Genomic DNA, 21,581 nt, shown 5'->3' on the forward strand with positions numbered 1-21,581 from the left:
TTTAAATGCAAGCCTTCCATTTAAAACCGCTTAGAATTTAATGTTCCTTGATGCCACATAAGACATTTATAGCCTTCCATAGAACAAAATTCTCCCTCCCCCTTTTTTCATTTGCGCTGTCAGTGCTTACTGAGTAACTGGGTATGACTGGGTGATTTATTTAAATATTAGCACAATTTCTGTGAATACTTTTATCCTTTCTATAAACTGCAGTCCCACCACAGCTCAGAAATACTGAAAAGGCCATCAGGGTTGTAAGGACAGCTTTCCTGCATCCAGTAACGGGTTCTTACACTGTTCCTATAATCCATCTGTACATCTCCAGCATTTTTAATACACCTGGCTCTGCAATAGCAAGGTGCCATCTGTGGTGGCTCTTGGGGCTCAGCTGTTTTTCTCCCTGCCCAATTATATATAAGCACCAAATCCTTTAAACCTCTCTCCAGTCTGCAGCTTCATTGGCTCAAACTAAAGAAGAGAATTTTCTAATTCTCTGCTGATAATCCTATTACCTGTCCAAGGCTATTTCTGCAAGGGTCATCATTCCAGAGGGATGTAAATCAGGGGCCAGGTCTTGCTGTGGTCAGTTGTAATCCAGCTCCTCTCCTGGAAACTCCAAGGACATTTCGTCAGCCCCTAGGAACAGCGGAGCTGAGGGACTGAGCCTCTCAGGTACCGTGATTTGTGTGTCCAAACCTTGCCTTTCAAGTTTGATTTCAGTAGGGAGAAAAAAATACAGTGTTTTGAAGATGTATGAGTGGTGTATGAAAAGTTCTAATAAGTGATGGGGTCTCTCAGAAGAGCCTCACCTTTGGCAGCATCAGGCTGAAATGGGGCTGGTGACATAACAGCTACTGCCAGGTTCCCAGCTGTGAATTTGGCAGGCTGCTTTCATTAAACTGAGCACAACGAGCTGCCAGAGCTGTCATTATTTGTGCTTTAAATGAATGCATGGGCAGTGAGTGGTGCCTCACTCCAGCTGGGGTCATTTGGGAGAAATGGAAATATATTAGAAATCAGACACTGGATCTGCTGACAATGTGTGCCCAGACTATTGGAAGTGACTCCTGTATCTAATTTAACAGGGCTTTTCTATTCCTTGCATGGAATCCTGTCTCTCTCTATTTGATTTTGGCATTGATTTGATTCAAAAATGGGATTTCTACTCTTTTGTAACCTACCTTTGAATACCTGTATATAAGGATCTGCAAGAGAATATAAAAACACCATTTCTTCTGCCTGTGCTGGGATGGAGTTGTGTGCTCTGGGGAAAGGTGAGTGAAGGGCTGAAATCTCTGGGATAATCTCCAGAAGATGTTCACGTCTGGGCCCATTTCGGAGCCTCCAAGGAACTCTAAGTGGTAACTTTAGAATGACTCCTTCTTATCCACGTATCTAATCTCAGCTTGGTTTTGCAAGAATTGTTTTCTTGCAAGAGAATGTTTTGCAAGAGCACAAATATTGGTATGAAAGAATAATAACCCAAATGTACCGTGGGCAATTCCCTCTGTAGCTGCTGTGACAGCACTACTTTTAGGCAGGTGACAGGTATGTAACTAAAGGTATAAATGATGCGTTACATAAAAAGATGGAGAAAAACTCCATTTTTGGGCCCTGAGAGGTTGCTTTGGACAGCTGAGATCCCCAGATGATGAGCAGGTTGTGACTAGAATGGGTCTGAGTGGTCAAGAAACATTGGGGCAAAATTACACCTTGGATTCTGGCTTCCACCCCCTCCCACAAACAGTTTCACCCACACAATCAATGGCTTTACAGGTTTCCTGCAAGCATTTGACGTCTTTTTGACAGGAGGGAATAATTTCAACCTAACCCATTCTTCTGCAGCTGACCTGTACCAGATTGCTAGAATTATATGGAAGTGCTTCGTCCTGTTTCAGAATGGGATTTTAAGGTGATCTTTGTTACAAATATTAAAGATTCATCCTAGCAATTATAATTACAGCACAGCTAAAAGATGGGAAATGCATTAGGGCATGAGAGATAATCACCAAAATAATACAGCTTGAGAGCAAATAACATAGTTAAAGATGATTACTATACACCAGGATGTGCAACTGCTGGTTTCCAGTGATAAGGGGAATTCCTCTCTAGCAGCAGTGTGTCTCAAAGCTATCACAGGGCTCCCATATTCCTCATTTACAAAGTTCAAAAACCCTACAGGTATTTCATACCTTCAAAATACTCATGGGGCCATCTGGTCATACCCTCAGCTCAACTGCAAAGGTTTTTCCTGGGTGAATCACAGCACCAAAGGGCATTTCCTGCCCCCCTACAGCCCTCCAAAGCAAAACCAGAGCCTGACCAATGCAATCAGTGCAGAAATAATTCTCCATAAACATTGCACTGGATTCCAGGGATCAGGCAGCTCCGTGGGGTAACCACCTGCAGCTCTGGGAGGTTGTGACTCGCACTCTGCACCAGCCCTGCATCTTCAGAAGAGTCTTAAATGTAGAACTGCAAGAACTTAGGAAAAATCGACATCATCCTTAGCTTCCCACCCCGTATTTTAGACCTATTGTCTTCTTTCACATAGCCAGCGATATGACACCAGATTAACAACCCCACAAGGCACCTGTGGACAGAAAACCCACTGGAGATTGTACTGCCCACTTAGGCTTTGGTGAGCAAGGAGGGGAAAGGAAATCAGCTCGCCTCTGAGATTTGCTGTGTATAAGGTGGCCAAAGGACATGGGGAACTCAGCTGGAGAGCCTGGTAACCAGCTTTCAGCACTATCCCATCTTAAACTCCCAAAGAGGCTCACTCTAGGGCACATGGCCAACCACAGTGAGACTGAATTACACCCTTAATTCTGAACTGCTTGAGTGAGCACAGACTTCAGCCTCAGCCCAAATACAGAGAAACCTCTCATGGATTTAAACACAAGCTGGAACGTGCTATAAACCAATATATTATTGTATTGAGCAGAATGCATCCCACAGCTCCTTTCTTTAATACTCAATGCCTACGGAGTTCCAGGTAAAGCTGTAGAGCATCTCCACAGTCAGCATCCCAGTCCAGAGAAATTCCTATTCTGCTGCTTACTGGGATGAGGATATCAAAGGACCATGAGTAGAAGAAAACAAAGTTAAAGTGAGAAATGAGGTCTACCCCAACACCAGGTATGAGCAGAGTTGGCCAAAATTATGGGATTTGCACTTTCTGAGTAAAAGAACAAAATCCAAACCAGAACAAAAAAACCCCACCCCTTCCAACTTCAAGTTAAAGGCTTGGTGAATTCGTGTCACCTCTTGTAGTAACTCTTCTTTTTTTTATTTTAACCTAAAATGAAACATTTCAAATTTTCATTGGCATTTTTGTTATGGACAGACATGGAAAATGAGGGCAACAACATGCAGAGGAATAATGATGAGCCTGAAAAATAGCTCCATATATTTGCCTGCCAAAACAAGAAACTCTTTTTTGATGACCCAGAGCCCTTTCCAATCTATCAGCCAGAGATCAAACAAATAAGAAAAATGCAGGAAATTGCAGTGAGCAAATGCCATATAGTTTTTCTCCCTGCATTCTAGCAGGGGAAGGGATGGCAGGAGCAGTGATTCCTGCAGAGAGAGCTGATCTTCCACAAAATCAATCTCTTTGTTTTGAAAATATTAAAGGAATGCATTCAAATGGCATCTGGAAATTACATTTGTTTCTATTTGCATATCCTTGCCATTTTAGCAGTGTCAATCATTCATAATGTGACATAATTAAAATATTCTTGAATTATTCCATTTCTGCAATATCTTACAGAGTTGTTTTGCATGGAATTAAAGACTTTACGGTAATTTGAGATGAAAACATGTTATAATAAAGGCTTGGCATTTTGGCACAAAGTTTCAAATAAAACAATTGGGGTGCTGATTCCTGTCCTTCCAAATTGCTGGAATCCCATGGAAACAGCTGCCTGCAGCAGAATCCAAGGATAACCACCCATTCCCGTTCCTCATGGGGGCAGGAATGCTGTCCAGGCTTAAAGCAGTAACAGTACAGCGATCCCATAAGGAAGGCCTTAAAGCAAATGGAGGGTGTTTTAAAGGAAGGGATGAGATAAATCCTTGGACCTCACCTCTCTGCAAGCACACAATGATGAACCACCTGCCTCAGCAACTCTAAGTTAAATCCAGGTCCAGGGTCACTGTCATGGGGAGACCTCAATTCTGTCCCAAGATCCCAGGAAGCAGCACCTGCCAACAGCTCACCTTTGCCCCCTTCCATGCTGGATGTGCCCAGGTTTATTTTGTGACACTCCACATTTGGTCACAGGCAAGAGGCACATTTGGAAATACGGCCTAGCTAAAAATAGCCTGGCTAAGCCTGAAGCCAAGCAGGATGAAGTGCTCAGAAAGAGTTAGGAGAAGTCAGGCTCTGCCAGAGGAGGAAATGAGCCAGACATGGATGTTCTGAGATCTAAACATTGTGCCTTCAGACCCTGGGGGCTTCCTCAGCACCCACACCACAGCCACCTCCAGCCCTTCGCTTCCAGGGACTGTCTCTGCCAAGGAGAGCAAATTTTGGTCCCCATTATCCATGCCTGCATCCTCTCAAGGCAAGTCAGGTTCTGTAGTTTATCCAAAAAGGGTTTCAGGCCACTGAACCAAGTTGTCGCAGCAATTTCAGTAACTCATGGCCCATGGCAAACCACACACCAGGATGTATTTATCCACATCTGCCTTAGGGGACCAGTGGAAGGTGTCCCTGCCCATGCCAGGGGCTTGGAACAAGATGACCTTTAACATCCCTTCCAACCCAAACCATTCTATGATTCCATGACTTTATTAATTTTAGAAAGTGGCTGTTTATTTAAAACAGAGTAACAGTCATTTTAGGACTTTAAAATTTGATTATACCCTTCTGTTCAGTATGAATATTGATGGATCACCCAAGACTCTCCTGCAATGTTTAAAGTAAAGGGATTAATATAGATTTGCTGCTATACTGCCTAATCTGGTGCTGTTAAATACTTAAATGAATTGTGATTTGATTTTTTTTAAAGAGACCTTGTTGGAACACATCAATAAATAAGGCTCTTACAAACTGATTCATATTTGAGCTGTTCCGTTGGGACAGCTAATACTGCAACAGTCACTTATCAAGTGAATGCAAATCTCTGACATCATGGCAATCTGAAATAGTGTGGTTTTTCTCCAATGTATGACAGTCTCTGGGTTTGTATCTGAGTCTGATTCTCCCAGAGGGAGAGGGAATTCTCTCGCTTGCATTCACGTCTTATTCTTTAGCACTGGAGAATCCACAAATAGAGCCCCATTTAGTGCTGAAGCCCACAGCAAAAAGCTTTTAGGTGCCAAAATCATTAGAAAACGAATCCTAGGAAAAAGATCAGATTTCATTACTTCTAATGCTCATGGAATTCCTCTCCTTTCCCAAGAACAGCACACTGCTAGGGCTGCACCTCCATCCACTTCCCACATCTGCCACAGCCTTCACAGCTGGAGTCAGGCTTGGGCTTAACCAAACATCACACCCTGCTCCACAAACAAATGTGCAGGGAGAAGAAAACTTGCCCTCAGAACGCCTCCATTGTCTCTTGTCCTGACTCCTGCTAATCCCATGGCCACCTGCTGCAAACAGAAGGGGTAAGGACCTGGCTTATTTTATCACTTCAGCCCCAGTGGCAGCAGAGCCAGGGCTGCTCTGGGTCGCTGCACAAGGTACCTAAATCCCACAGCACAGGAACATTGTGTTCAGGCACCTGTGTTGAGCGTATTTTCCATTTACCCTCAAGGTTGCCACAGGAACCTGAGGAATTGGGGTGCTTTGCCCTCACCCAGAGCCGCAGTATCAGTGATGCTGTCATTCCTTGGGTTTGGTAGGAGCGTGTTCCCAGCACGCAGGCGATCAGAACGCTGCCCCTGGGCTCAGCTCCAAATCCCATCCCTGGGAGGGGTAAATTGGCATTGGGCTGCTGCTGTACACACATGAAGTGGATGAAATGAGTCAGAGGGGTTTACAGCACGGTCTTTCTTAACCAGATCATTTTGTTCCCTTTATTTTTCCTTTTCCTTCCTTTCCTCTGCAACAAGCTCCTGGTCTCTCCTCCTGCTTGTTACAACAAGCTTTGCTGCTGATGCTCTTGCGCTCAGTGAATGTCAGAATCCTCCAAGAACACTGTCAGATGGCTTCTCAGGAGGTGATACAATTATAGCCTGAGCACAGGGAAGGCTAAAATATTTGGAATTAATTTTAGGATAGAGCCATGGCAGTCCCTGTGAAGAAGTCTCAGAAACAACCAACTGTGCACAGAGAAACTGGCCCAGCATTTGTGCTCCAGTTTCTACATAAATAAAAATCCCTGGGATAGGATTTGCTCTGCTGTTTATCTGAGCTGTGTTTTTGGAGAAGGAGAGGGAACACGTGTTTTAAGCCATCAGCCTGTGCTTCGAATCATGACATTTATTTATATGCTCAGAGAAACTTGTGTACATGCCTCAGCTGCTGCATAACTGCAACCCCAGTTTGCCTTGCTTGGTCTGAAAAGGAAGCAAAATAATTCCAATTTTGTGCAGTTTTACAAGCTACATGTAAAGTTATTTACAAATTAGCTAATGAAAACTCACCATTTATAATTACAAGTCAATCACAGGATCCAAAGGAAAACATGAAACCTCTGGAATGACATGAATGGTATGAAAGGGATACCATACTCTCTGTAGAAAAGGGATAAACTTTTCTGTGAGGGTGACTGAGCACTGGAACAGGCTGCCCAGAGAGGCTGTGCAGTCTCCTCCTCTGGAGATGTTCAAACCCACCTGGATGAGATCCATCTGCTCTAGCAGGGGGCTGGACTGGATGATCTCCAGGTCCCTTCTAACCCAACTATGTGATTCTGGGATATAGGGAAGGTACAGACCTGATGTAAACACTCCAGGGCTTTCAGGGGCCACACAATCCTGTCTGCTTTGGCTTTCATCTTCTAATTAATAAAGGTAATAAGAGGAATACATTCCTATTATCACTGACTTCATGCAGTCATAGTTGCCATAGGGATGTCAGGGCCATTCAGTAGAGACAAGGTTATTTCTGATCTTGCAAGCAAAGGAGCAGCTGGTTGGAGCAGGACCTGGGCCTCCATCATTTAATCAATTACACGCCAAGTCCATTTTTTGGTAAGTGGTCAAGTGAAAAAAAAAAAAAAAAAAACCCAACCCAAAACCAAAACCATGTCCAGCAGGATGTGTGCTTGTGGATATACTGAACCCAATTCCAGACTGGCAGTGTCCTCCTGACACTTTCTCTGCTGCCTTTAACAAATACAGAATGACCACTTTTACCTCTAGATCTTCCCATTTAAGAGAAATAAGGAAATTAATCTGTCAGCTCTTCTAAGATGCTGAGATGCACTCAGGACACTTTAGCAGAAGAATAAAAAAGGGAATGGAGGAAGAGGAAGCACCTGGCAGTTGCAAGTTTGGCTCTGCCAGTCCTACAGGAAGAGTTCCAAGGGAGCAGGCTGGAAAACACAAGAAATTCTTGGGAGCACAATCTGAATCACAGAATTTAGGTTGGGAAAGATCTCCAATATCATTGAATCCAACCATTTACCCAACATTGCCAAGGCCAAAACGCATCCCCAGGTGCTGCAAACAGGGGCCACCACTGTTGAATCCCTGCAGGGATGGGGACTCCACCAGTGCCTGACCACCCAAGGTCACCTGTCCCTTTCCCTACCATAGCAAGGTCTTGGTCTGCTGTGACTTACTTTACACATGAAGCAGCACCACAGGATGTGTGAATCTAATTAGACTGCCACAAGTCAATAAATACCCCTGGTCAAGTGCCCAAAACAAAGATGGTTCACTCCTCTCCCTTCACACAGGGACCTTCTCTGGAAAGAGGAGGCCCAGCTGCAGAGAAGGGCACTAGTTCAGTGAGAGAGGGTCAGAATTAGAAGATAATCTAAATTTTTAATGATGGGAAAGCAGGAAACAAGATCCTCACACATCTCAGAGGATGGATGTTAATGCTCAGAGAAAGCCAGGAATGAAGAGTACACGAACATGAAAGCTGTTGTGAAGAATTTCATTTTTTTTTTTAATTGTTTAGCTCTCAAGTTTGAGATAATGACTGTTTAGACCCTGCTTTAGAGGAAGCTTGTTGTCTAAGTCAAGCCTGCTTTTTCCAAATGATGGTAACAAAGTGTAGATATGAAAAAAGTAAAAGCAAATATCCCTACTGATTTATGGTTACAAATACACATTTGAAAAGAACATCAACCAGCTAAGGAGAAAAAAAAAGCCTGAAAAAACACCCACCAGAATTAAATGTTATAATTCCAAAACTATTTTCTTAACTTGTTTTTGTGGGCAATTTTTTGCATGTCCAGAGCCTTGGGAGGCATTCTTGGTCAAACCCATCCCAAAAGAGATAGTGGATGCTCTTCCAGCTTCACAAGTGTTGATTCCTCTCAGCCCTGCCCCACAGGCACCTGCTGGTTTTTGATGGAAAGGAGCAGTAAGATTTGATCAAAAGTCCTCACATGGTAACTATTTCTAGACCTCTAATTAATCCCACAACAAACTCAAGTTCCTTCCCTTTTCCATAAAACACCAGCCATCAACCTCTCCAAGCACCTGTCTCCAGTCACTGCCAGAGTTACAGCTCTGACACAAGAGATTTTTGACAAATTATGGGGATTATACACATTGCAAACATCTGTTCAGCTTGGGAAAAAAATATGCACAATCTCTGCCCTGGGCTTCTGCCATCCATAATGACTTTGCTAAATACAGCAATAAACTCCAACCAAGGCTCTGAAGGACATGTCGACTTTAGCAAACATGAACGTGGAGTTCAGAAAGAAACACAGACTTAAACATCAACTGAAAACTCTGCCCAGACTCCCAGAGACCATGGTGAACTGTCCAATCCATCTGACAAATTGGGCCACGCATTGAGGTTAAACATAGATTGAGGTTCGTGCCCTTAAATAATCTGCATTTGAAAATGTTGGCTGCTCCCTCTCACTTCAAATAGGCATTTTCTCAGTATCCAGCCTCTCTTCCCTCCTCTTCCACCCTGCTTGATACAGCCAAGTTTGTTTAAAAAGAAGATAAATCAATAACAGGTTTCCTGGCAGAATAACTAAAAAAAAGGATTAATTCATCACAAGAGTAACGATGAAGGAGCTGCTCCAACAAATATGCAACATGCCCCAAAATTTGAATCCCAAGTTTCAAAAGATATTCACCACTTCATATACAAAATTAAGCTTTTCCAAATAAAATTTTTTTGGTTAATGCTAATCGAAATTTGACGTGGCAACTACTGGCAATGTTAACACTATTGCCATGCTAATGGCAACTATTATTTTTCCTCTAAAAATAAACCAAGTCCTGTTTTAAAATATCTGCATTCTACCTTTCCAGACAAAACCCTGGTACTCTGATAGAAGTGAATCATAGAATCACAGAATCATGGAATGGCTTGGGTTGGAAGGGATCTTAAAGCCACCCCCTGCTATGGGCAGGGACACATTCCACTAGCCCAGGTTGCTCCAAGCCCTGTTCAACCTGGCCTTGGACACTTCCAGGGATCCTGGGGCATCCCCACCCTCCCAGGGAACAATTTCTCCCCAGTATCTAATCTAAAGCTACTGTCTGGCAGTTTGAAGCCATTCCCTCTTGTCCTGTCACTGATTACTGTGAAGGCATTGAGCTAATTTCCTGTTTCAGAGTGATATCCAGAAATAAATGTGCAATCCTGAAAAGATGAATAATTCCTGGTGCATAATTATAGGCCAAATTTTGAAAGACTAAAATAAAGAGGAAAAGAAAGGGATATTTATTTAATCCTATGATCTTGCAGCCCAACACAACGCTGAAGCCAGGGGTAGTCACATCAGGAATTTCCTAACTGGTAAAGCCTTAAGGATAAATGAAACATTGGATTCATCTATTTAAAATGTTTCCACCTCACAAATAAAGAACAGCATAACTCTGCTAAAGCGGATAGAGGGAATAATCCAATCCCATAACCCTCTCATCAGTCCCAGTGACATGCAGCAGAGCTGGCAGCTCCCTGCGTCAGCCCAGCCTGCTTTATGCTTTATTCCCATCATATGACCTCTTCTCTAGCAAATCAAGTCCCGGCCCGGTGTTTTGAAATGATGTTTTTTCCCAGCCACAGTGACCCGATCACTCCATGATACACCACGCTTTTGCCTTGAGGTGACCCCAGGATGTTTCCATTTTGCCACACAATCAGCCTGTCTTTGTACCTTGGGGTGACAAAGCACACAAAGAAGGTTGGCTCTTAAGCCAGTCTTTAGCTGCTTTCCTGTAAGGGATCTGATTGCCCGTGATGCAAGGGCAGCTCCAGGTGCTCCACATTTGCCACTCCCTGGCACAGGGCCTGGCAGCAGATCATGGAAGGTGCTGTACAGCCTTGGGCAAAGGGCTGCAACTCCAGCCTCAGCACTGATCTTGATTGTGCTAATGCCTCCTGCGAGCCTCAGCACATCCATGACCAAGGATTCTTGGCAACCTGTCCCTGCTGCAGGCACAGGAGGACGCCGGCCCTCCCAAGGGTACACGCAGAGCGAAGGACTCGCTCCATTCCACTGCCCAGGCAGGGGGAATGATGCCTTCTCCAATTCCATGTTATTTTACCCTATTCCCCCAAATTTCAAGAACCTGAACATTTAAATCCATGGCTGCTCCTCCTCTTGTCCTGCTTGCTTCAGAAGCTGCCCATGCACCAGGTACATCTGTGACCATTAATTACCATTTGAGAGAGGGAACAAGAGCAATCAGGGAGGGAATTCTGCAAATGAGAACCAGGGAAAATGGGCAGAGAAGCAAGATTCAAATTAGCCCTTGGGAGAGAGAAGTGCTGCTCAAGTTCAAACACTCTTTCCAAGAGCCAGGGGAACACTCAGAGCACGTCCCGGCTGAGCACCCACCCACATGGAGCTCCACAGAGACGTGCAACCACATCTCACTGCCAAACACCCTTCAGTTTTCATTCTTCCCCCCAAGGGTCCCCAAAATGTCACACTTCCCACTTCACCAGCAATGTCCCACCAACCACTGAGGATTGGCAGCCTGCTGCTGATCCACTTACCTAAACCCAGACACAAACAGCATTTTCAGCAGGATTTGCACAGATGGAAAGCAGCAAATTTGTGCCTATAACAAGTTCGTATTTTGAGAAAAATATTACTCATGTTTACTTACTGGACTAGCAGCAAAAACTCTTATATTGGAAAGCAAGTTTTATTTATTGTCTTTGTCCTTTGCAGAATGCGTCTTGCCTTTTACAGTTTGTTTAGGGATATTTTTATTTGATTTCCTTCTCTTCTGTAACTGTAACTCACAACTACAAGGCACTATTTTTGTATTTACAGCTGCAATCTTTTACAAGGATTAAACAAGGCTTCATTACAGTACGCAGCTATCGTGCTTTCTTCCTGAGCTACCTCAGAAGTTCGACATGAGCAAGAGAAAATAGTGAAGTTGTCATTTTGGGTAAACAGAGATATCTCTGTGAAGGCCAAAGGCATAACATTATGCTCCATCCCTGGAAGTGTCCAAGGCCAGGATGGATGGGGCTTGGAGCACCCTGGGCTAGTGGAAGGTGTCCCTGCCCATGGCAGGGGGTGGCACTAGATGGGCTTTAAGGTCCCTTCCAACCCAAGCTGTTCCATGATTCTGTGCTTTGTTACTAAGCAGAAAACCTTCTTCCATATTGGATAAAAAGGAACCACTTCATTAAATGGTTATTTCTACCCTGTAGTAAGGCTGGCCTGTCCAGTTTAATGACACCAGAGGAATGAGCAGCAATAACAGGAATTCTGCTTCTGATCTGCAACAGATCCAAAGCTCATAGAAATTAAATGGCAGCATCAGGCTTATACTTTGAATTTGGGGTTTTTTCTTGGTGAAGAAGTTTTTTTGGGACACAAAAATCTTCTCCATGAAGAAATTGTCATCTTTTCTTTCTTCACTCAGAAAATCTGACAGAAAGACAGGAAAGTAAAGAACTTAAAGAATGATCAGTCTCTTAAAATACGTATGTAAAGCCACCACACACATGACAAAATAGGGCCTAGTGCACTGATGACCCATGGACCTGATAAGGAGAAGTTGTTCCCTCATTTGAACTTTTCAGGAGCCACTTTCAGTCATCAAAACCAATGAGAAAAGCTAATGAAAATACAAAAGATCTTCTAAATTAGCAGTTCCCCCCCTCCCCAGAGATGGCTGCTCATCTGGAATGTCAGAGTGGTACAAAGGGGAAGCTTGGGATCGGTACCAACGACAGCTGATGGGCTGGAAGGTCTTCCTTGGAAGCTTCCTTGGTGCTTCCTTGGAACTAGGAGACATAACTAACTCCAGCGATGACATTAATCTTCACGTCACCATCACTGCACATCTTCCTGCTGTGTGACATAACACCCTCTCAGGGGACTCTGTGCTCCTACCCTGAGCCAGTTACGTGTTGGGATTGAGAGACTGCATGAGTTACATGATTTAAAAAAAAAGAAAATAATCAGCTGTAAAGCAGTAAGGAATCTGTAAGAGTAGGTTGGGATGGCCATTCTCCATCCCTGCTGAATCCAAACATGCCCATGCAGTGAATCGCTGCCTCTGAGTCCTGGGCCTAGCAATGCTCTCAGGCCAACTCAGGTTGAAGTTGATGACCTTAGTCAGGTGACCTTAAAGGAATTTCTAAAAGACAACACTATCAGTCAACAAATTATGACCCACTTGCACCCACATGAGCCTCTCCAAGGGGCTGCTGCTCTTGCAAGAGCTGCCATGTGATGCAGAAGAGGGTTCCTTCCAGCCATCCCCATGCTGGACACACCACGTCCCAGCACACCTGTAGAGGCAAGCAGGTGGCACCCTCTCATCTGAGACACTCATGATGGGCCATCCTGACCTACTCTGTGACACCTTCTGTGGTGCTGACTCAGCCTTAACACAGACATTTCCTCACAGAGGCACTTGCATAACAACAACCTCACAGCTGGCAGCACCCACGCTTCCCCATTTATTGGGAAGCTCATTTTTAACTTTGGAAAATGCTGCTTGCCTGGCACATAAAAGAACACCTCCTCACCACCCAAAAAGACCCCCAACCAGCCATCCAACAGCTCCACCTCAACCCTGGATGAGGACGTGGGAGAGTTCCCTACCGAGGTGATTGCCTGGCTTTGCCCACACACAACACACAAGAGCTTCCGCTGCGTTTTCCTCGAGGAGAGCCAGCTCAGCCTGGAACACCCTCCCACGGACCACCCTGTCCATGTGCCTTGACCTCAGCTGCCTGGTTGGGAAACAGCTGGCTCAGCCAGGCCCATTTTCCCAGGGCAGAGATAAGAATGACAAGGATTTACAGCCCTGCTGAGCTGAAAGGAGAACAGTTTGCATGCCTGGCTCCCAGCTCACAGCCCGACTCAGTCACAGGGACAAGATTAAGCTTTAGGAGTTCCCACTCCCAGTCCATAGTCAGCCTCCCAGCCTGTGCATGGTCAGGGTTGTTGCCTCGTGCCACACTGCAGAAGAATGGTGAAATACAGCCTTTATGCTGTTATGATTCATCTAATCTTCACAGATTTATGGGGCACAATAGATCCGTAACATAAATTTTACAGAGACCTTTCATTTGTTAAGCAATCCGTTCCCACCTATGGGAAGAGAGATGTTTCACCAGAAGCACAGTCAAGTTTTCTGGTTTGAGCCTGCAACTGAGTGCTTGAGCTTCATACCCTGTGCTTTTAGTGTTTTTCAGGGCTCAAAGCGCTGAAACTGCAAAGCACACAGAGAATCAAACCCTCTTGCTCCTCCCAGAACAAAGAAAACCTGCAGCAGAAGCAGACAGAAGAGCTTATTGTAGATGCACATATAAGCCAAGGGAACGACTTAAGACTTTGACCCAGCATATATATCTGCTCATCCCTGACATGGCAAAGATTCTTAGTTTTGACTAGTGAGATGGGATTACCTTCAGATTTCTAGTTCAGAATTGTGGGAATAGCAATTAATCCGGTAATCAGGATCTATGCAGCGATGACAACCTATCTATGGAGCAACCTACAGAATTTATACTAATAAAGCTTAACTCATTACCTGCTTTTCTTCCAAACTTACTTGCAATGTTTCCCACAAGTTTTGATTAATTGCCACAGGTACATGCATGGAACAACTTATTTGCACATTTGCTAATCAGCTTTAGTCCCAATACACACAAGAATCAGGTACCTTGTGTCCTGCTCAGCTGTTATTCCACATTATCTCTTGATACTGCTATAGAAAAATGAAGGCACATTCCCTCCTGTGCATACACCACTATTTATCACTCCAGTCTAACACCCCAGCAGCCTTTAAATAAGGCAGTTATGGCGTGAGACCATCTTTGCTACTGTGAAGGCAAACAAAGCTTACCTTAGCACCTGAACAGCTGAACCTAGTCTAGACTTAATGGGAACACTCCAATCACCTGCCTTAAGACTTCTGGCTGCTCTGGCACCACCCAGCTAGGATCATCTCCTTGGTGGGAACACTCAAAATAAGTGTGGTTCTACTTCAGAAACACCACTGTAAGAGACAAAAAGGGTGTTAGGGAATCACAGTGCCCTGAGAGTGTCACCTGGCTCCTTGGGTTGCCTGGTTTATAGAAAGGGTGGAACAAGAAAGTGATTTTAATTTATAACCACCATTGGTTTGCTGTTTTGCAACAAACATGGCCCAGTCAGCTCCAGGATGTTCAGAGGTCTCTTGCCCAACAGGTTCAAATATTTGGCTCCATTTTCTGTATGTGAAATGAGCAGTCTGGGCAACCCTTAAAAATAAATACTTACAGCACTTGGAAAATTAATAGGTTCTGAATTCCAAGAGGGAAAAGAAGGAAAGAATGAAAGAAAGAAAAGAAAGAAAATACTCAGTACACATTGGCATTACAGGAAGTTTTACACCCACCATTTCCCATGACCACATCCCTGATATTCTCCAGTGACTGGGAAGGAACACCATAATGAAGGAATGCTCACCTGAGAATCTGGCCAGACACCTTTTTAAGAAGACTGACATATATCCCAATTGCTTTCTGTGGGTCAATGACTAGCTCCATAATTACCATGTGTATTTTGATCTTCACTGATACTCACCAGCTGCAGGAAATTACACACTGTGCTGTACCTGCTGTAAGCTTATCCCATTGCTATCCTGTCATTAACTGTTCTCCCTTTGGGACTTGCAGCATCTCCTACTCCAGCCACTGAAATGGAAGAAAATGCCAACACCAGCTTGGAAGACAACTTTGAAGGACAGGCAACACACACAGGCGAGGAAATTAACTGGGTTTTTTTTCCTAAAAATAAGTGAAAATGTTCATGTTCACTGGGGAAGCCCAGAATTCCAGTAGTTCCAGTGGATTGGCCAAACCTCTTGCACAAAACCACAGGTTCCAAAGGCAATGAGAAGGTATTTGCAAGTGGTAGCCCCCATGGCAGGTAACACCAAATGTTGTGCTGCTCCTCCTCAAACCTGAAGCAAAGGCCAAATGCAGGGGACACTTGACAAAGCCACCAAGAGCCATGGCCCAACGTGGCTCCTGTTGGTTTATTGCCTCACTCCTGTGGTTTATTTCTTCACTTTGTTCTCCAGGGGAGTAGAGAAGACAACAAAAGAGCAACAAAACCCACACTCCCACGCTAGAATTAGGTGATAGCGTTTCACTAGAAAGGCAAAATGATTTTTCCCTTCTTACAGAAGGAACACTCGGAGCTAAAAATGCCCCTTATGGCAAACACAGAATTTAGAAGCTTTAAAAGAGGCCTCACTCAAAACCATCACTCTTTTTAATCCAGTGGTCAATCACCAGGATTTTTATGAGTACTGACATTGTGTTCAGCTCTACAGCCAGGGATCATCTCCTCCACCCCACTGACAGGTAACAGGATGCCAATCATTCCCTCCCTGTGCTCCAAAGGCTTCTTTTCCTTGGAGCTATAATAAATGCCGCCCTTGTAATAACTCTGGGGTTCTTTCCCAACCAGCCTTGCTGCTGTTGGCCAAGATTATGAGATATACACAGGTTGGATGTGGCTCTGAGCAACAGAGCTAGTGGAAGGTGTGGAACGAGATGAGCTTTAAGGTCCCTTCCACCCCAAACCATTCTGTGAAAAAAAAAATAAAATAAAATAAAATAAAATAAAAAAATGTATATACATGCACTATATCTCACTTTCATCACATCTTCTGTGTGAAAATGAGAGCTGCCTACCCAGTCTTTTCTAAATTTTCCATAGGAAACTTCACCTCTGAAAACACTGAAGTATTCTTTGTTTGTGCTTTAAAACCTAAGATGCAGATTAAAATTTTTCATTTTGAAAAACAGCACTGGAATTTCGAAATTAATTTTTTTCCCAGTTTCAAAATTTAAGCAGTTTAATCAAGCAGCTCCAAAGACCAAGATCTGCATTACAATCAGAATTATCATTTGCCTTACGGGTTACTCTTCCAGTGCAACATGTATTGTTCGGGGTTTTTAAAAATAATCTCAAATGTCCTGCACTCTTAGTTTTACTCTGAGTCCTTATACACATTTAATATTTAAATTTTATTAAATATTTAAATTAATATTTAAAGACCCTGTTTATAAAGAAATCAAATATTTGTCTACCAAACATCACCTTTGGCGAACATGGCAATTTTAACAGGTTTCAACATCCTCATCCATGTTAACTGCTCATGTAGTTCACCACAATCCTTCCAAAGGATCCTGATGGGAACCAGATCACCAAAGTGATCCAGGCTACAAAAACCCTCTTTCTTTCTTTTTGGGACACATTGATCCCAAAGCTTTGGTTCTCAGCACTCCTGGAGAGTGCTTTGGAAGGAGGAGGGACACATAAACTGAGGGACAGAAGGAAAAACCAGCAAAGAACAGAAACTTCTCAAGAAACCTCTTGTTGCAGCCACTTTCTCACCCGGCTTCATCTCTCTTAGGGCCCAAAGGTGTGATCAATGACTGGAGGAAGTTCAAATTAGAGAGTGAAGATGGAGACTCCTTACCCCCGAGCAAGAAAGAAATGCTTAGACAAATGTCTTCACCACACAGATCTTTCAGCAGAGATGATAAAGATACCAGAGAGAGATTCTGCCGTAAGGTAAGAAAAGCAAAAGGAATTAATTTTGGCTCTATATAAAACATGCCTGTTATAAGGTAGAAAATCTTGAATTTCCACTCAATTTCTGTGTAACTTAGCAGAACTCTCACAGTGCAGACAGAACACGTGCAAAACAACGGAGCTGGAGAAGGGGCTGGAGCACCAGGAGCAGCTGAGGGAGCTGGGAAAGGGGCTCAGCCTGGAGAAAAGGAGGCTCAGGGAGGACCTTCTGGCTCTGCACAACTCCCTGACAGGAGGGGGCAGCCGGGGCTTGGGCTCTGCTTGCAGGGAACAGGGACAGGATGAGAGGAAATGGCCTCGAGTTGTTCCAGGGCAGGCTTAGATTGGATATCAGGAAAATTTCTTCCCCATAAGGATGGCCAAATGTTGGAATAGGCTGCCCAGGGCATTGATGGAGTCACCATCCCTGAAAGCATCCAAAAAATAGGGATGTGGTGCTTAGCGACATGGGTTAGAGGTGGATTTGGCAGTGCTGAGTTAATAGTTGGACTTGACGATCTTTAAGGACTTTTCCAACCTTAATGGATCTGTGATTCTCTCTATCCAGTCCTCTCTCAAGCAAAGGGTAACTTCAGTAAAATGAGCAGTGTATTTCACATCTATCCTGTACAGCACAGCTTGATCTTTCTTCCTCCCTTCCCTGCCACAATGCTCTATCCTTGGTTAAGGCAATGGAAAATTTTTAATGTGTTTAAGAACCTATCAGTCAGGATAGTGCTCTGAGCCTGAACATCACTCGACCATTTACTAATTCTGAAACAGGGGAGAACCAAACCCCTAATAACACAGGACTTAAACCTGCCCCACTACTGGCAAAATTTCCACGGGCTCTGAGAGATGCATAAATTTTTGCCAAATGTGGCCACTGCTTTCAGTACCAGCATGTTGACAGGCAAGCATTGAGACAGGATCTGCACCTGTCTCTCGACGGGACCTCCCAAAGTCACTGTAGGGAGTGATGGTGCTTCTGGCTCAACTTTCGGGGTTCTCTAGACAACAGGTGGGTCTGTCCCCATTCCAGCTCCCAGGGGTTCTCAGTGACTAACAGCACTCTCTGGCTATTCCCAGATGAGCATGCAGGAGTACGAGTTGATTCATGCCACACAGGAGGATGAAAGCTGCCTACAGCAGTACCGCAAGCGCTGCATGCAGGACATGCACCAGCGGCTCAGCTTCGGGCCCAAGTTTGGCTTCGTGTGCGAGCTGCAGAATGGGGAACAGTTCCTGGAGGCCGTGGAGAAGGAGCACAAAACCACCACGGTCATCGTGCACATTTACGAGGACGGCGTCAAGGGCTGCGAGGCCCTCAACAGCAGCCTGACCTGCCTGGCGGCCGAGTACCCCACCGTCAAGTTCTGCAAGATCAAGGCCTCCAGCACGGGCGCTGGGGATCGCTTCTCCAGCGAGGTGCTCCCCTCCCTACTGGTCTACAAGGCCGGGGAGCTGCTGAGCAATTTCATTAGTGTCTCTGAACAGTTCAATGAGGAGTTTTTTGCTGTGGATGTGGAGGCTTTCCTAAATGAGTATGGGCTGCTACCTGAGAGGGAGCTTCGGGTGCTGGGGAATGGCACAGATGAGCCAGATGTTGAATAATTAGAGCCATAGTCCTCACTGCCTCCCTCTCCTCTTCAGTCAGCTGTAAATCAATGTCAGTAACACTCATCCCACTTAGAAAAGGTGGTCTTTGCTGATATATTTGTAACATACAAAGACATAAAAATTGTTTAACTGTTAGTATGTGGATTCTACTTAAAACACATACAACTGGCAGTCCTGTACATATCTCTATGCCAGCCACAATAATAGGAAGAACAGCAGTGATATTTAAGAAATACAGGAAAAACAAATTAAAATTTGAGGGCCCATGCCTGTCTCCACAAAGCACCAGTCCTTTGTCTCAGTGGGGACAGGACTGGTCCATCCCTTTGTGCACACAAAAAGCCATCTCCATGCTCTGAAGTTACAGCAAGTCCTGACTCCTGATTCACTTCTACCGATTTTGGCAGGAACAAGCAGTTTAAAGGGCAGACAAATAGCCCAAAGTCCTTGCATTTCTAAATGGCTCAAGTGTCTACATCATTATTTTATTCCACATTTAATATTCAATACTGATGCAAAGAGAGAAGTTAGCTCAGTGCTCATGTACGTTTTTCACCCAAACAGCTGACACAGACACAGCATCAGCTGATTTCAGTTCATGGGAGCTCCCTATGCTGAGCAGCAGTATTTAAAATGTCTGTCAGTTTCTGGAAAAGTATGTTGTGCTTATGTAATAACTCTGAATAAAGCTTATCAGCTCTCAAAAGCTGCCATTGGAAGTGCGAAATATATTGGTAGTACATAACCTTAGCCTTAAATTCATGAAATATTAGTAAGCACTCATTAGACATTTACTAAACTCAAAGTTTCAGGTTTTGTTAAAGGGAAGCTGCTGAGAACTACAATTTAACAATCTATCTGAGAGGAAGACATGGGATAAACTCACTATAAACATTCCTCCCTCTCTCCACTTGATACAACACAACAAAACATTAGAAACCCTTCAGTGACTTCTGCATACTGCCAAAGCTAAAGGCTGTTTGACTCTGAGAATGAAAGTATCTGTATCTTACTAAAGATCTTAACAGCACAGTTTGGCTGATAACATTTGAGATGATCAAAATGTTAAAGACTATTTCTCTTTTGTTTGTTCTTTTTTAGAAACTGTTAAAGTACTACTGAATTTCTACTTTTAACATTGTTTTGCCATGGATGACTATTCTAACAGAGCTCTAGAAACCTCACCTCATGTACACCTTATTAATCATCTCTCGTACAATCTTCTCTAACCGGTAAAACAATTCGTGACTTTATTACACCAAGAATTCAAAAAGCATGTTCCCAAAATGTCACTATTTCCATGCTGTAAACTGCTGAGTGAGAGACTGTGACAAGCCTTTCTGATGGAACTCCAGGTGAAAGGAATAAAGCTTTTCCCTTGGAGCAGTCCTCTCTCCCCTTCCTGAAGCATGAAGTTGACCCCTCAGGTAAAGTCACTTTCATCCTAACATTTCATTTGTCTCTTCAGAATATTTGCAGATACACCAAACAGCATGAAAATCCAATGATCTTATAGGAGTTTAGGTAGAAAATACTGAATTATCTTTTGTCCATCATAAAAGTAACCAGTTACCTGAGTAGCAGGACAATACTTCCCTTGCATTTTGTTAATGATGTGTTTTAAAGAAGAGACACGAAAAATTCCTATCCTCTACACGCCAAGAAAATCTCCATTTAAGTTGTGAGAACTTAACTTCCTCGAGAACTTTCCCTCTTCATCCAACTTGGTTTAAAAGCTATCAGGCTGTACATCAGCAGCCTCATCACATAAGCTTCATTTCCTTGAGAATAAGGCTGAAAGCACAAAATCCCAACAGTAGCACCACAGAAGCAGCACCCATAGCTACTGTAAGAAATAAGTTGACACTCCAATTTAAGAGACAGATTAAGCATGCTTAAGAAGGATTTTCTTCAACCTGTGATTTAAGAACCAAAAAGCAAACACACATGTGGCACCAAGCCTCAACAGAAGCTCATGACTAATGAAGTTGCAAATAAAACTGATCACAGCAGTTATCAGTTTCTGCAGGAAAAAACCCCAACACCTTAAAACAAAAAGCAAGACTTGACTCAAACATTTACTACTGTACGAAGGTTTTTGAGTAGCAAACGCTAAATGCTTCAATAAGCACATGGGAACAGCCTTCCTGCTACTCTGCCCTGTGGTTACTCTTCCTTTTGACTCAAAGTCACAGAGACCCCAAGTGTCCCTAAATATTCTGATGGAGCACAGGGGGGAACAAATTATCACTGGTGTCACTGCTGCTCAGACTGAGAGCAAAGCCTCTGGTAGATGCCAGTGTCCTGCTGCCAGCTGGGCTAGTTATTTTTCCTCCCAGCAGCCCACACAGGGCTGTGTTTTGGATTCAGTACAGAATCATTTTGATAACACACTGATGTTTCAGCTGTTGCTGAGCAGAGCTTACCCCCAGCCAAGGACTTTGCAGTGTCCCAGGCTCTGCCAGTGAGGAGCTGCACCAGAAGCTGGGATGGAGCATGGCCAGGACAGCTGATCCCCCTGGGCAGAGGGATATTCCACACCATGGGATGTCATGCCCAGTGTGAACTGGGGCAGTTGGCCGGGAGGGCCGATGGCTGCTGGGGGACGGGCTGGGCATCAGTGGGTGAGTGGTGAGGGACTGCACTGGGATCACTCTTCTGTCTGGCTTGTACTCCTCTCTCTCTTTTGTTATCCCCCTTTCATTATTATTACTACTGCTATTACTATATTGTACTTTATTTCAATTATTAAACTGTTCTTATTGCAACCCAAGAGTTTCATCTTTGTTCCAACCCTCCTGCCCC

The 21,581-nt window shown here is 44.0% G+C and overlaps 1 protein-coding gene across 2 annotated transcripts; it reads left to right on the top strand.

Annotated features, from left to right (window-relative positions):
- The first annotated feature begins 545 nt into the window (after window positions 1-545).
- Window positions 546-20,749, top strand: PDC (phosducin). 2 transcript variants are annotated; one of them, XM_032118840.1, is made up of 4 exons: window positions 546-672; window positions 15,245-15,328; window positions 16,996-17,156; window positions 18,246-20,749. In XM_032118840.1, exons 2-4 carry the CDS (start codon window positions 15,268-15,270, stop codon window positions 18,768-18,770), a joined length of 747 nt encoding a protein of 248 aa, XP_031974731.1. In that variant the 5' UTR covers window positions 546-672; window positions 15,245-15,267; the 3' UTR covers window positions 18,771-20,749. The 2 variants fall into 2 exon arrangements, with proteins under 2 accessions (XP_031974731.1, XP_031974732.1); XM_032118841.1 differs by lacking the exon at window positions 15,245-15,328.
- Window positions 20,750-21,581: the final 832 nt, after the last annotated feature.

Source organism: Corvus moneduloides, chromosome 9 (genome assembly GCF_009650955.1).
Source record: "Corvus moneduloides isolate bCorMon1 chromosome 9, bCorMon1.pri, whole genome shotgun sequence".
In the NCBI taxonomy this organism is placed as follows: domain Eukaryota; kingdom Metazoa; phylum Chordata; class Aves; order Passeriformes; family Corvidae; genus Corvus; species Corvus moneduloides.

Bases quoted from the DNA above. Each gene is read 5' to 3' on its own strand.
- PDC (XM_032118840.1), top strand. From the start codon at position 15,268: ATGGAAGAAAATGCCAACACCAGCTTGGAAGACAACTTTGAAGGACAG. The intron at 15,329-16,995 runs GCGAGGAAATTA...CATCTCTCTTAG, and splicing joins AGGACAGGCAACACACACAG to GGCCCAAAGGTGTGATCAAT. The intron at 17,157-18,245 runs GTAAGAAAAGCA...GGCTATTCCCAG, and splicing joins GAGAGAGATTCTGCCGTAAG to ATGAGCATGCAGGAGTACGA.